The 16,653-nt window shown below is 37.1% G+C and overlaps 1 protein-coding gene across 1 annotated transcript in view; it reads left to right on the top strand.

Annotated features, from left to right (window-relative positions):
- The window catches only part of LOC112214891 (neurexin-2-like), a 1,125,107-nt gene that overhangs the window by 1,065,873 nt on the left and 42,581 nt on the right, over positions 1 to 16,653 (top strand). Inside the window, 1 exon segment of the mRNA XM_042298402.1 lies at positions 3,486 to 3,657. Within this exon segment, the coding sequence (XP_042154336.1) occupies positions 3,486 to 3,657 (172 nt within the window).

Here is a 16,653-nt window from a genome sequence, read left to right as displayed (position 1 = left end):
GTGTGTATTCCACCACAGAGAGGTGTGTATTTCACCACAGAGAGGTGTGTATTTCACCACAGATAGGTGTGTTTTCCACCACAGAGAGGTGTGTATTCCACCACAGAGAGGTGTGTATTCCACCACAGAGAGGTGTGTATTCCACCACAGAGTGGTGTGTAATTCTACCACAGAGAGGTGTGTATTCCACCACAGAGAGGTGTGTATTCCACCACAGAGAGGTGTGTACTGTTCCTGAGCCATCTTCCCCTTCCCCTCTCCCTTCATTTCACTGTTACTGTATGGGCATGACCTCTCCCAGTTATATGGCATTATGGTTCTTTTCCATCCAGAGATATTCCGCATTTTACATCATCATGATGATGTGGCCGGTGACAATTTTTTCTTGAAAGTCCAATATCTTGAAAACTTGACTGCTGACATGCAAAACATTTTGGGACTGTATCAACAGTGGACTAATGAAAACAAAAGATTGTTTTTGAGTGGAGTCTCCCTTTATAATGGAATGGCCATTAAAATGTCATTATGGCAACACAGATGTCACCTTTAAAAAGCAGCGATTCCCGCGAGCTGCTTTGTGTAATGGAGTTGATACATTCCCCAGTGCTGGCGAGAGAGAAGAAGAAGCCCTAATGTTGAGGAACATTAATGCTAATCTCTCTGTATTCTAATCTCTCACAAATTATGTTTCCTCCATGCTCTTCCCCTCTGCTAATACGCAAAAACAAGAGATTCATTTCCCAGAGAAAAGAATTGCTGCCCAGTGGAACATTGAATTAATTCTTGATGAAAAAGGTAATGCAATTAGCCTTAGCGCTTCATTGTGGGCGAGCAGTGGTGTGGCGGGAAAAGTCCTCAGCTACTGTTCACTGCACTCTGTTAGCATTTGGCTAACCTCCGCCATTTTGTTGCTTTTCTCTGGGAGTAAAACGGTGGTTTGATAAAGTGGCATCAATCATCAATTGCCACCATGTCTGTTTGTTCTCAGCTATTCAATAGTGGATGTAGACACAGGAAGCCAGGTAGGGTAATATGGATTCTCTGGACAGTCAATAACTTTAATTGATTGATGAAGTGCCAAGGAGCCATGTACCCTTTTGAATGCCTGAGATTGACATCCCTGCGGTACACTAAGGGATGTAGGTCACCACTCCATCAGTTTTCCCCCCATCAAAGTAGCTGTTTAATGTCAACAATTCAACTCAATGGATATGTATGTTGTATTTCATTAAGCCTCTGTTTTAGTGGGTGCAGTAGGTGACACTATTCAAAATGAACAAGCTTCAGTCACCCGACAGACAGCTTGATTCGTTACATGTGGCTCAGCCACTGTTGATCCCTTAAAGGCATTAATCGTGCTCCGAACACAACCAGTGACAACACCACAATTAGGGTCTTAATCGTCCATGTCAACCAATTGCACTTCCCGTTGAATAACGTTACTATTTCATCCCGCCGAAGTACGTGTTAGAATGCACAAATTTGACTGTGATTACACAACTCATTCATTTACATCCCAACCTCTTGCTCTTATTTACTCCATTAACTCGATACTTTAGTCCTTTTAACATTTTAGCAGCTATTTGTATATATTCCTAAAATATTGAATGAATAATTCAAACAGTGCTCCAAGCTAAAGCCATGGTTGAACCTCACAAAATGGTGGCATGTGAGGAAGGTTTTCCGCTAAATAAATCCACATAACTAATTCGATAAAGCAATCAATGGAGATGTTTGCGACGTGGGGGTCTGGAGCGGACAGATAGCGGCGTGCTGTGCGCCGCGACCCACTCCAGCAAACGAGCTTGACCTCTTGTGTCAAACCAGGAAGTGCTGTGGGAAAAGGCACGGACAGGGGGCCGATGGGAATGAACCGTCTGTCATACCACAGCAGTGAACAGGCACAGTCAAAACAAAAACTCTCCCTTGGTGTCCCTCTCTCCACTGTATTCTACAGTAGTTATGTCAACTCCCTCCACCATGGTTACTACAAGGAGAGGGGAGAGGAGAGGAGGGGAGGGGGGGTAAAGAGGGATGTGAGAGGAGAGAGAGAGAGGTGGGTAGACTGTAATAAAGTTGAAGCAGTAGGAGGCTGTCAACACTAATAGATGGGAGAGAGAGAGAGAGGTAGAGGAGGAGAGTAGAGGGAGAGAAGGAGAGTAGAGAGGAGGAGAGTAGAGGAGGAGAGTGGAGAGAGAGGAGGAGATGGAGAGGAGGAGAGAGAGAGAGAGAGAGAGAGAGGGGAGGTAGAGGAGGAGAGTAGTTGTAGAGGGAGAGGAGGAGAGTAGAGAGAGAGAGAGAGAGAGAGGAGAGAGAGATAGAGGAGGAGAGTAGTTGTAGAGGGAGAGGAGGAGAGTAGAGAGGAGGAGAGTAGAGACAGAGGATGAGATGGAGAGGAGGAGAGAGAGAGAGAGATAGAGAGAGAGGTAGAGGAGGAGAGTAGTTGTAGAGGGAGAGGAGGAGAGTAGAGAGGAGGAGAGTAGAGACAGAGGATGAGATGGAGAGGAGGAGAGAGAGAGAGAGAGAGGAGGAGAGTAGAGGTAAAGGGAGAGGAGGAGAGTAGAGGTAGAGTAGAGAGTAGAGGTAGAGTAGAGAGTAGAGAGGAGGAGAGTAGAGGTAGAGGAGGAGAGTAGAGGTGAGAGAGAGAGAGAGAGAGAGAGAGAGAGAGGGTGGTGAATGTTAAATGTAATAGAGTAGTCCATTCTACACTCAACCTGGCTGAAGCATGTCTGCCCACCATTATGCCCCAACAGTGATCAGAACACACACTGGGTCACTGGCCACTGCACGGTACCTGTCATGCTGTAGAAGGTTTATGTTGGACAGACTTTATGGAAATACATACTTGGATTGCCCTTTCGTTAATGTTTAGTAGACCTGGGTTGCTGAACCACACAAAAGTGATGGGGAATCTTTTCTGAGATCTGAAAATAATGTGGCGACAGCTTCCGGAGATAATGCTGACTGTAGGCTTTAGCTCAGGGTGATAACATGGTCCTAAGCTCCACCGGAAGACCTGGACCCGGGTTTGAAACCTGCTTGTTCACATACAGACACTGGACACACCTTTCACCTGTACACACTGAACACAGATGAAACGTGTTCTCTCCCTCTAACCCTCTCTCTCTCCCTCTCTCTCCCTCTCTCTCTCTCTCTCTCTCCTCTCTCTCTCTCTCTGTCTCTCTCTCTCTCTCTCTCCCCTCTAACCCTCTCTCTCCTCTCTCTCTCTGTCTCTCTGTCTCTCTCTCTCTCCTCTCTCTCTCTCTCTCTCTCTCTCTCTCTCTCTCTCTCTCTCTCTGTCTCTCTCTCTGTCTCTCTCTCTGTCTCTCTGTCTCTCTCTCTCTCCTCTCTCTCTCTCTCTGTCTCTCTGTCTCTCTCTCTCCCTCCCTCTCTCTCCTCTCTCTCTCTCTCTCTCTCTCTCTCTGTCTCTCTCTCCCTCTCTCTCTCTGTCTCTCTCTCTCTCTCTCTCTCTCTCTCTCTCCTAGGAACAGGGAAGGATCGGCGTCATCTTCAACGTGGGAACGGATGACATTGTCATCGAGGAGAGCGCGGTGATGGTGAGCGACGGCAAATACCACGTGGTGCGCTTCACACGCAGCGGTGGCAACGCTACCCTGCAGGTGGACAGCCAGCCCGTCATCGAACGCTTCCCCTCAGGTAGGACCGTAGGGAGGGAGGGAGGGAGGGATGGATTAAAGTATCAGATGAACTAAAGGAATACAGTGGGAGAGAAAGTGAGAGAGTAAAATAATATGGTTGTTTTGTTGCAGGGCTTCTATCTATCTTCTATGAGTCAGTATACCACCCAGTCATGTATTACATAGCAGTCCTACTGCTACTTAATCATGAATAGCCAATGACAAGTAAAATGGTTGGTCATATTAGATATATTGGTTATATTATTGTTGCCAAAACAAAAACTCTCACTTGGTGTCTCTCCACTGTATTCTACAGTAGTTATATCAACTCCCTCCACCATGGTTACTACAAGGAAGACATTTTCTGTTTCTGATCCCTGATCATACTGAGCTGGATCTATCCACACTGTTAGAACCATTATCCCGGAAGGCAAGGAATTATTCAGTATTGGTTGAATTGTCATATTAATAATGATGCTTTTCTTACACACCAATGGGTGTTTCACTAGCCTGGGGACCCGTCTCTCCAGCTAACCGACTGCCTGTAGTCCATGTCATGTGTCTTTGGCAAGGACAAGGAGTGGAATGTTAGCTAAAGAGACTGGTTCTCACAGTGTTTCAGAATCATTCAGAAAGGTCTGATTCAAATTGAGGGTTTTCTCCAGTAAAAGTTTGAGCTCGCTGGTTGATTCTCCTGTTGCGTGCCTGTTGTCTCATTCTATAGCGCCAATTACTACTGTCTCTAGGGAATTCATGGTTCGACGAGAAAAAGTTCACAAAAGTTTGTTTATGGTTAACTCTAAGAAAATACACCCACTCCACAGTATGAAATCCCAAACCCTGCCTCTGTGGAGTGATATCCAGGAGTAACACTGCCTCTCTCTCCTCTCTGAAAAGTCTAATTGAAGTTCAAGTTTAACATGGTTAAGGTTTAAGGTTAGGGTTAGGTAAAGGTTAAGGTTAGGCTAGCGATGTCTCAAGGATCCCGAATAGCACTAACCTTCTTCACTCTGGAACCCTCTGTCACCGTGGTGATCCAACCCACACACATTGGCTCCATTGTCTCCTGCAGAGAAAATCTAGATCCTCTCTCCATCCGTCAGCACTAGGACAGAGGTCCATGTATCACAACCAGGAAGAATAGAACGCCAAATAGAACATAGAAGAATAGAACACTGAATAGAACACCGAAGAATAGAACACAGAAGAATAGAACACAGAGGACTTGAACACAGAAAAAACGAACACAGAAGAATAGAACACCGAATAGAACACCGAATAGAACAGAAGAATAGAACACTGAATAGAACACTGAATAGAACACAGAAGAATCGAACACAGAAGAATAGAACACCGAATAGATCACAGAAGAATAGAACACTGAATAGAACACTGAAGAATAGAACACAGAAGAATAGAACACAGAAGAATAGAACACAGAAGAATAGAACACTGAAGAATAGAACACTGAGTAATAGAACACCGAATGGAACACTGAAGAATAGAACACTGAATAGAACACTGAAGAATAGAACACAGAATAGAACACTGAAGAATAGAACACTGAATAGAACACTGAAGAATAGAACACTGAATAGAACACTGAATAATAGAACACTGAATAGAACACAGGAGAATAGAACACTGAATAATAGAACACTGAATAATAGAACACTGAATAATAGAACACTGAATAATAGAACGCTGAAGAATAGAACACTGAATAATAGAACACTGAATAATAGAACACAGAAGAATAGAACACTGAATAATAGAACACTGAATAGAACACTGAATAATAGAACACTGAATAATAGAACACTGAATAGAACACAGGAGAATAGAACACTGAATAATAGAACACTGAATAATAGAACACTGAATAGAACACTGGAGAATAGAACACTGAATAATAGAACACAGAACACAGAAGAATAGAACACAGAAGAATAGAACACTGAAGAATAGAACACAGAAGAATAGAACACCAAATAGAACACAGAAGAATAGAACACCAAATAGAACACAGAAGAATAGAACACTGAAGAATAAAACACTGAATAGAACACTGAATAGAACACAGAAGAATAGAACACTGAATAATAGAACACAGGAGAATAGAATACAGAAGAATAGAACGCTGAATAATAGAACACATGAGAATAGAACACAGAAGAATAAAACGCTGAATAATAGAACACAGAAGAATAGAACACAGACGAATAGAACATTGAATAATAGAACACCGAATAATAGAACACTGAATATAACACAGAAGAATAAAATACAGAAGAATAAAACACAGAAGAATAAAACACAGAAGAATAGAACACAGAAGAATAGAACACCAAATAGAACATTGAATAAAACACAAAATAGAACACAGAAGAATAGAACACAGAATGGAACACCAAATAGAACACAGAAGAATAGAACACAGAAGAATAGAACACTGAATAGAACACTGAATAGAACACTGAAGAGAACACAGAAGAATAGAACACCGAATAGAACACAGAAGAATATAGAACACTGAATAATAGAACACAGAAGAATAGAACACTGAATAGAACACAGAATAATAAAACACAGAAGAATAGAACACAGAAGAATAGAACGCAGAAGAATAGAACACAGAAGAATAGAACACTGAATAGAACACAGAAGAATAGAACACTGAATAATAGAACACTGAATAACAGAACACAGAAGAAAAGAACACTGAATAATAGAACACTGAATAATAGAACACTGAATAATAGAACACTGAATAGAACACTGGAGAATAGCACACTGAATAATAGAACACAGACCACAGAAGAATAGAACACAGAAGAATAGAACACTGAAGAATAGAACACAGAAGACTAGAACACAGAAGAATAGAACACCAAATAGAACACTGAAGAATAGAACACTGAAGAATAGAACACTGAAGAATAGAACACTGAATAGAACACAGAACAATAGAACACTAAATAGAACACTGAATAGAACACAGAAGAATAGAACACTGAATAATAGAACACAGGAGAATAGAACACAGAAGAATAGAACGCTGAATAATAGAACACATGAGAATAGAACACAGAAGAATAGAACGCTGAATAATAGAACACAGAAGAATAGAACACAGACGCATAGAACATTGAATAATAGAACACCGAATAATAGAACACTGAATATAACACAGAAGAATAAAATACAGAAGAATAAAACACAGAAGAATAGAACACCAAATAGAACATTGAATAAAACACAAAATAGAACACAGAAGAATAGAACACAGAATGGAACACCAAATAGAACACAGAAGAATAGAACACAGAAGAATAGAACACTGAATAGAACACTGAAGAGAACACTGAAGAGAACACAGAAGAATAGAACACCGAATAGAACACAGAAGAATATAGAACACTGAATAATAGAACACAGAAGAATAGAACACTGAATAGAACACAGAATAATAAAACACAGAAGAATAGAACACAGAAGAATAGAACGCAGAAGAATAGAACACAGAAGAATAGAACACAGAAGAATAGAACACTGAATAGAACACAGAAGAATAGAACACTGAATAATAGAACACTGAATAATAGAACACAGAAAAATAGAACACAGAAGGAATAGAACACAGAAGAATAGAACACTGAATAGAACACTGAATAGAACACTGAATAGAACACAGAAGAATAGAACACTGAATAGAACACAGAATAATAAAACACAGAAGAATAGAACACAGAAGAATAGAACGCAGAAGAATAGAACACAGAAGAATAGAACACTGAATAGAACACAGAAGAATAGAACACAGAAGAATAGAACACAGAAGAATAGAACACTGAATAGAACACAGAAGAATTGAACACTGAATAATAGAACACTGAATAACAGAACACAGAAGAATAGAACACTGAATAATAGAACACTGAATAATAGAACACAGAAGAATAGAAGACTGAATAATAGAACACTGAATAGAACACTGAATAATAGAACACTGAATAATAGAACACTGAATAGAACACAGGAGAATAGAACACTGAATAATAGAACACTGAATAATAGAACACTGAATAGAACACTGGAGAATAGAACACTGAATAATAGAACACAGACCACAGAAGAATAGAACACAGAAGAATAGAACACTGAAGAATAGAACACAGAAGAATAGAACACAGAAGAATAGAACACCAAATAGAACACAGAAGAATAGAACACTGAAGAATAGAACACAGAAGAATAGAACGCTGAATAATAGAACACAGAAGAATAGAACACAGACGCATAGAACATTGAATAATAGAACACCGAATAATAGAACACTGAATAGAACACTGAATAGAACACTGAAGAGAACACAGAAGAATAGAACACCGAATAGAACACAGAAGAATATAGAACACTGAATAATAAAACACAGAAGAATAGAACACAGAAGAATAGAACGCAGAAGAATAGAACACAGAAGAATAGAACACTGAATAGAACACAGAAGAATAGAACACAGAAGAATAGAACACTGAATAGAACACAGAAGAATAGAACACTGAATAATAGAACACTGAATAATAGAACACAGAAAAATAGAACACAGAAGGAATAGAACACAGAAGAATAGAACACTGAATAGAACACTGAATAGAACACAGAAGAATAGAACACAGAAGAATAGAACACAGAAGAATAGAACACCGAATAGAACACAGAAGAATAGAACACTGAATAATAGAACACAGAAGAATAGAACACAGAAGAATAGAACACAGAAGAATAGAACGCAGAAGAATAGAACACTGAATAGAACACAGAAGAATAGAACACAGACGAATAGAACGCAGAAGAATAGAACACAGAAGAATAGAACGCAGAAGAATAGAACACTGAATAGAACACAGAAGAATAGAACACAGAAGAATAGAACACGTAAGAATAGAACGCAGAAGAATAGAACGCAGAAGAATAAAATGCAGAAGAATAGAACGCAGAAGAATAGAACGCAGAAGAATAGAATACAGAAGAATAGAACACAGAATAATAGAACCAGAAGAATAGAACACAGAAGAATAGAACACAGAAGAATAGAACGCAGAAGAATAGAACACAGAACAATAGAACACAGAACAATAGAACACAGAAGAATAGAACACTGAATAGAACACAGAAGAATAGAACACAGAAGAATAGAACACTGAATAATAGAACACAGGAGAATAGAACACAGAAGAATAGAACACAGAAGAATAGAACGCTGAAAAATAGAACACAGAAGAATAGAACACAGACGAATAGAACATTGAATAATAGAACGCTGAATAATAGAACACAGAAGAATAGAACACAGACGAATAGAACATTGAATAATAGAACACCGAATAATAGAACACTGAATATAACACAGAAGAATAAAATACAGAAGAATAAAACACAGAAGAATAAAACACAGAAGAATAGAACACAGAAGAATAGAACACCAAATAGAACATTGAATAAAACACAAAATAGAACACAGAAGATTAGAACACAGAATGGAACACCAAATAGAACACAGAAGAATAGAACACAGAAGAATAGAACACTGAATAGAACACTGAATAGAACACTGAAGAATAGAACACAGAAAAATAGAACACAGAAGGAATAGAACACAGAAGAATAGAACACTGAATAGAACACTGAATAGAACACTGGAAAATAGAACACTGAATAATAGAACACAGAACACAGAAGAATAGAACACAGAAGAATAGAACACTGAAGAATAGAACACAGAATAATAGAACACAGAAGAATAGAACACCAAATAGAACACAGAAGAATAGAACACTGAAGAATAGAACACTGAAGAATAGAACACTGAAGAATAGAACACTGAATAGAACACAGAACAATAGAACACTAAATAGAACACTGAATAGAACACAGAAGAATAGAACACTGAATAATAGAACACAGGAGAATAGAACACAGAAGAATAGAACACAGAAGAATAGAACGCTGAATAATAGAACACAGAAGAATAGAACACAGACGAATAGAACATTGAATAATAGAACACCGAATAATAGAACACTGAATATAACACAGAAGAATAAAATACAGAAGAATAAAACACAGAAGAATAGAACACAGAAGAATAGAACACCAAATAGAACATTGAATAAAACACAAAATAGAACACAGAAGAATACAACACAGAATGGAACACAAAATAGAACACACAAGAACACAGAAGAATAGAACACAGAAGAATAGAACACTGAATAGAACACTGAAGAAACACAGAAGAATAGAACACCGAATAGAACACAGAAGAATATAGAACACTGAATAATAGAACACAGAAGAATAGAACACTGAATAGAACACAGAATAATAAAACACAGAAGAATAGAACACAGAAGAATAGAACACAGAAGAAGAATAGAACACCAAATAGAACATTGAATAAAACACAAAATAGAACACAGAAGATTAGAACACAGAATGGAACACCAAATAGAACACATAAGAATAGAACACTGAATAGAACACAGAAGAATAGAACACAGAAGAATAGAACACTGAATAGAACACAGAAGAATAGAACACTGAATAATAGAACACTGAATAATAGAACACAGAAAAATAGAACACAGAAGGAATAGAACACACAAGAATAGAACACTGAATAGAACACTGAATAGAACACTGAATAGAACACAGAAGAATAGAACACAGAATAGAACATAGAACACCGAATAGAACACAGAAGAATAGAACACAGAAGAATAGAACACAGAAGAATAGAACACCGAATAGAACACAGAAGAATAGAACACTGAATAATAGAACACAGAAGAATAGAACACAGAAGAATAGAACACAGAAGAATAGAACGCAGAAGAATAGAACACTGAATAGAACACAGAAGAATAGAACACAGACGAATAGAACGCAGAAGAATAGAACACAGAAGAATAGAACGCTGGAGAATAGAACACTGAATAGAACACAGAAGAATAGAACACAGAAGAATAGAACACGTAAGAATAGAACGCAGAAGAATAGAACGCAGAAGAATAAAATGCATAAGAATAGAACGCAGAAGAATAGAACGCAGAAGAATAGAATACAGAAGAATAGAACACAGAATAATAGAACACAGAAGAATAGAACACAGAAGAATAGAACACAGAAGAATAGAACGCAGAACAATAGAACACAGAACAATAGAACACAGAACAATAGAACACAGAACAATAGAACACTGAATAGAACACAGAAGAATAGAACACTGAATAATAGAACACAGGAGAATAGAACACAGAAGAATAGAACACAGAAGAATAGAACGCTGAATAATAGAACGCAGAAGAATAGAACACAGACGAATAGAACATTGAATAATAGAACGCTGAATAATAGAACACAGAAGAATAGAACACAGACGAATAGAACATTGAATAATAGAACACCGAATAATAGAACACTGAATATAACACAGAAGAATAAAATACAGAAGAATAAAACACAGAAGAATAAAACACAGAAGAATAGAACACAGAGGAATAGAACACCAAATAGAACATTGAATAGAACACAAAATAGAACACAGAAGATTAGAACACAGAATGGAACACCAAATAGAACACAGAAGAATAGAACACAGAAGAATAGAACACAGAAGAATAGAACACAGAAGAATAGAACGCAGAAGAATAGAACACCAAATAGAACATTGAATAAAACACAGAAGAATAGAACACAGAAGAATAGAACACGTAAGAATAGAACGCAGAAGAATAGAACGCAGAAGAATAAAATGCAGAAGAATAGAACGCAGAAGAATAGAACGCAGAAGAATAGAATACAGAAGAATAGAACACAGAATAATAGAACCAGAAGAATAGAACACAGAAGAATAGAACACAGAAGAATAGAACGCAGAAGAATAGAACACAGAACAATAGAACACAGAACAATAGAACACAGAAGAATAGAACACTGAATAGAACACAGAAGAATAGAACACAGAAGAATAGAACACTGAATAATAGAACACAGGAGAATAGAACACAGAAGAATAGAACACAGAAGAATAGAACGCTGAAAAATAGAACACAGAAGAATAGAACACAGACGAATAGAACATTGAATAATAGAACGCTGAATAATAGAACACAGAAGAATAGAACACAGACGAATAGAACATTGAATAATAGAACACCGAATAATAGAACACTGAATATAACACAGAAGAATAAAATACAGAAGAATAAAACACAGAAGAATAAAACACAGAAGAATAGAACACAGAAGAATAGAACACCAAATAGAACATTGAATAAAACACAAAATAGAACACAGAAGATTAGAACACAGAATGGAACACCAAATAGAACACAGAAGAATAGAACACAGAAGAATAGAACACTGAATAGAACACTGAATAGAACACTGAAGAATAGAACACAGAAAAATAGAACACAGAAGGAATAGAACACAGAAGAATAGAACACTGAATAGAACACACTGAATAGAACACTGGAACACTGAATAGAACACTGAATAATAGAACACAGAACACAGAAGAATAGAACACAGAAGAATAGAACACTGAAGAATAGAACACAGAATAATAGAACACAGAAGAATAGAACACCAAATAGAACACAGAAGAATAGAACACTGAAGAATAGAACACTGAAGAATAGAACACTGAAGAATAGAACACTGAATAGAACACAGAACAATAGAACACTAAATAGAACACTGAATAGAACACAGAAGAATAGAACACTGAATAATAGAACACAGGAGAATAGAACACAGAAGAATAGAACACAGAAGAATAGAACGCTGAATAATAGAACACAGAAGAATAGAACACAGACGAATAGAACATTGAATAATAGAACACCGAATAATAGAACACTGAATATAACACAGAAGAATAAAATACAGAAGAATAAAACACAGAAGAATAGAACACAGAAGAATAGAACACCAAATAGAACATTGAATAAAACACAAAATAGAACACAGAAGAATACAACACAGAATGGAACACAAAATAGAACACAGAAGAATAGAACACAGAAGAATAGAACACTGAATAGAACACTGAAGAGAACACAGAAGAATAGAACACCGAATAGAACACAGAAGAATATAGAACACTGAATAATAGAACACAGAAGAATAGAACACTGAATAGAACACAGAATAATAAAACACAGAAGAATAGAACACAGAAGAATAGAACGCAGAAGAATAGAACACCAAATAGAACATTGAATAAAACACAAAATAGAACACAGAAGATTAGAACACAGAATGGAACACCAAATAGAACACATAAGAATAGAACACTGAATAGAACACAGAAGAATAGAACACAGAAGAATAGAACACTGAATAGAACACAGAAGAATAGAACACTGAATAATAGAACACTGAATAATAGAACACAGAAAAATAGAACACAGAAGGAATAGAACACACAAGAATAGAACACTGAATAGAACACTGAATAGAACACTGAATAGAACACAGAAGAATAGAACACAGAAGAATAGAACACCGAATAGAACACAGAAGAATAGAACACAGAAGAATAGAACACAGAAGAATAGAACACCGAATAGAACACAGAAGAATAGAACACTGAATAATAGAACACAGAAGAATAGAACACAGAAGAATAGAACACAGAAGAATAGAACGCAGAAGAATAGAACACTGAATAGAACACAGAAGAATAGAACACAGACGAATAGAACGCAGAAGAATAGAACACAGAAGAATAGAACGCAGAAGAATAGAACACTGAATAGAACACAGAAGAATAGAACACAGAAGAATAGAACACGTAAGAATAGAACGCAGAAGAATAGAACGCAGAAGAATAAAATGCATAAGAATAGAACGCAGAAGAATAGAACGCAGAAGAATAGAATACAGAAGAATAGAACACAGAATAATAGAACACAGAAGAATAGAACACAGAAGAATAGAACACAGAAGAATAGAACGCAGAACAATAGAACACAGAACAATAGAACACAGAACAATAGAACACAGAACAATAGAACACTGAATAGAACACAGAAGAATAGAACACTGAATAATAGAACACAGGAGAATAGAACACAGAAGAATAGAACACAGAAGAATAGAACAGAATAATAGAACACAGAAGAATAGAACACAGAAATAGAACATTGAATAATAGAACGCTGAATAATAGAACACAGAAGAATAGAACACAGACGAATAGAACATTGAATAATAGAACACCGAATAATAGAACACTGAATATAACACAGAAGAATAAAATACAGAAGAATAAAACACAGAAGAATAAAACACAGAAGAATAGAACACAGAGGAATAGAACACCAAATAGAACATTGAATAGAACACAAAATAGAACACAGAAGATTAGAACACAGAATGGAACACCAAATAGAACACAGAAGAATAGAACACAGAAGAATAGAACACAGAAGAATAGAACGCAGAAGAATAGAACACCAAATAGAACATTGAATAAAACACAAAATAGAACACAGAAGATTAGAACACAGAATGGAACACCAAATAGAACACATAAGAATAGAACACTGAATAGAACACAGAAGAATAGAACACTGAATAGAACACAGAAGAATAGAACACAGAAGAATAGAACACTCAATAGAACACAGAATAATAGAACACAGAAGAATAGAACACCGAATAGAACACAGAAGAATAGAACACTGAATAATAGAACACAGAAGAATAGAACACAGAAGAATAGAACACAGAAGAATAGAACGCAGAAGAATAGAACACTGAATAGAACACAGAAGAATAGAACACAGACGAATAGAACGCAGAAGAATAGAACACAGAAGAATAGAACGCAGAAGAATAGAACGCTGAATAATAGAACACAGAAGAATAGAACACAGACGAATAGAACATTGAATAATAGAACACCGAATAATAGAACACTGAATATAACAAAGAAGAATAGAATACAGAAGAATAAAACACAGAAGAACAGAACACAGAAGAATAGAACACAGAAGAATAGAACACAGAAGAATAGAACACAGAAGAATAAAACACAGAAGAATAGAACACAGAAGAATAGAACACAGAAGAATAGAACACTGAATAATAGAACACTGAATAATAGAACACTGAATAATAGAACACAGAAGAATAGAACACAGAAGAATAGAACACAGAAGAATAGAACACAGAAGAATAGAACACTGAATAGAACACTGAATAGAACACAGAAGAATAGAACACCGAATAGAACACAGAAGAATAGAACACAGAAGAATAGAACACTCAATAGAACACAGAAGAATAGAACACAGAAGAATAGAACACTGAATAGAACACAGAAGAATAGAACACTGAATAATAGAACACAGAAGAATAGAACACTGAATAGAACACAGAAGAATAGAACACAGAAGAATAGAACACTCAATAGAACACAGAAGAATAGAACACTGAATAGAACACTGAAGAATAGAACACTGAAGAATAGAACACAGAAGAATAGAACGCTGAATAATAGAACACAGAAGAATAGAACACAGACGAATAGAACATTGAATAATAGAACACCGAATAATAGAACACTGAATATAACACAGAAGAATAGAATACAGAAGAATAAAACACAGAAGAACAGAACACAGAAGAATAGAACACAGAAGAATAGAACACAGAAGAATAGAACACAGAAGAATAGAACACAGAAGAATAAAACACAGAAGAATAGAACACAGAAGAATAGAACACAGAAGAATAAAACACAGAAGAATAGAACACAGAACAATAGAACACAGAGGAATAGAACACAGAAGAATAGAACAGAGAAGAATAGAACACTGAAGAATAAAACACTGAAGAATAAAACACAGAAGAATAGAACACAGAAGAATAGAACACAGAAGAATAGAACACTGAATAGAACACAGAATAATAAAACACAGAATAGAACACAGAAGAATAGAACACAGTAGCAGGGCAGCCTGTTGACACCAGCATGTTATCTCTGACTTTCATTTCCTTGTAATTGAATTCGGAGGCCTCTTTTCTTCCTCTGTTGTTGTTGTTGTTGTTGTTGTTGTTGTTGTCGCCGTTGTTATTTTGTCAGTCAAGCGTTTCTCTTTTTCTCTCCCCTCCTGCTGATCGAGGTTTTAGAGTTTGTTTGTTTGTCGGTTTAGTTGTTGGGACTGATGCTTTTGTTGCGTTGTGTGTTTGGGGTGGGGTGGAGGAGGAGGAGGAGGAGGAGGAGATGAGGGGGTTTGAGGGGAACGGGGGGGCGCTAGGCAGATTATCTTTACTCATTTATGTTGGCTACATACACAGTATATTTAGAGTGGCTCTTTGAAGGTTCCCTGTCTGTCTGTCTGTCTGTCTGTCTGTCTGTCTGTCTGTCTGTCTGTCTGTCTGTCTGTCTGTCTGTCTGTCTGTCTGTCTGTCTCAAGTCTTCCTGAGGAAAAGCGGAGCTGCTGGGCATTAGGAGTGCAAAGCTCTGATGGGACGGAGGGATAGAAGAAAGGAGGTAGGAAGGGGGACTTCTAATTAACCCAGGGGGTGTGTGAAGTGAAATAGGGGAGAGGGGTACATTTTAAGAAGGAGGAAGAATGGCGTCGGAACAGAAGCCTGTGACACAAATTATTATTAATCCACTGAGTTTGTCTGAAGGAATCCCTCCGAAAAATGGAACAGAATTTACTTATGAATTTACACAAGTCATAAAATGGTAGACCTGTGTGGACATAGCACACTCAAGGCACTCTTACCAGAATGATAAAGATCAAAGGCCTTTATTACAATTAATGATCTATCGGGGAGAATATGTCATATCCACCGGTCGACCAAGAACCAGATCAACTGCCGATGCAGACTGAATGGCCACAGTCAAACAATTTCCAGATAGAGATTAAAAATGCGGTCCGGATTCTCCATTAATGTATATCTGGCTGATTTATTTCTGTCTACA

Source organism: Oncorhynchus tshawytscha, linkage group LG15, assembly GCF_018296145.1.
Source record: "Oncorhynchus tshawytscha isolate Ot180627B linkage group LG15, Otsh_v2.0, whole genome shotgun sequence".
Lineage (NCBI taxonomy): Eukaryota > Metazoa > Chordata > Actinopteri > Salmoniformes > Salmonidae > Oncorhynchus > Oncorhynchus tshawytscha.
The sequence above is the reverse complement of the archived record's forward strand: the minus strand, read 5'-3'. Positions and strand labels throughout refer to the sequence as shown.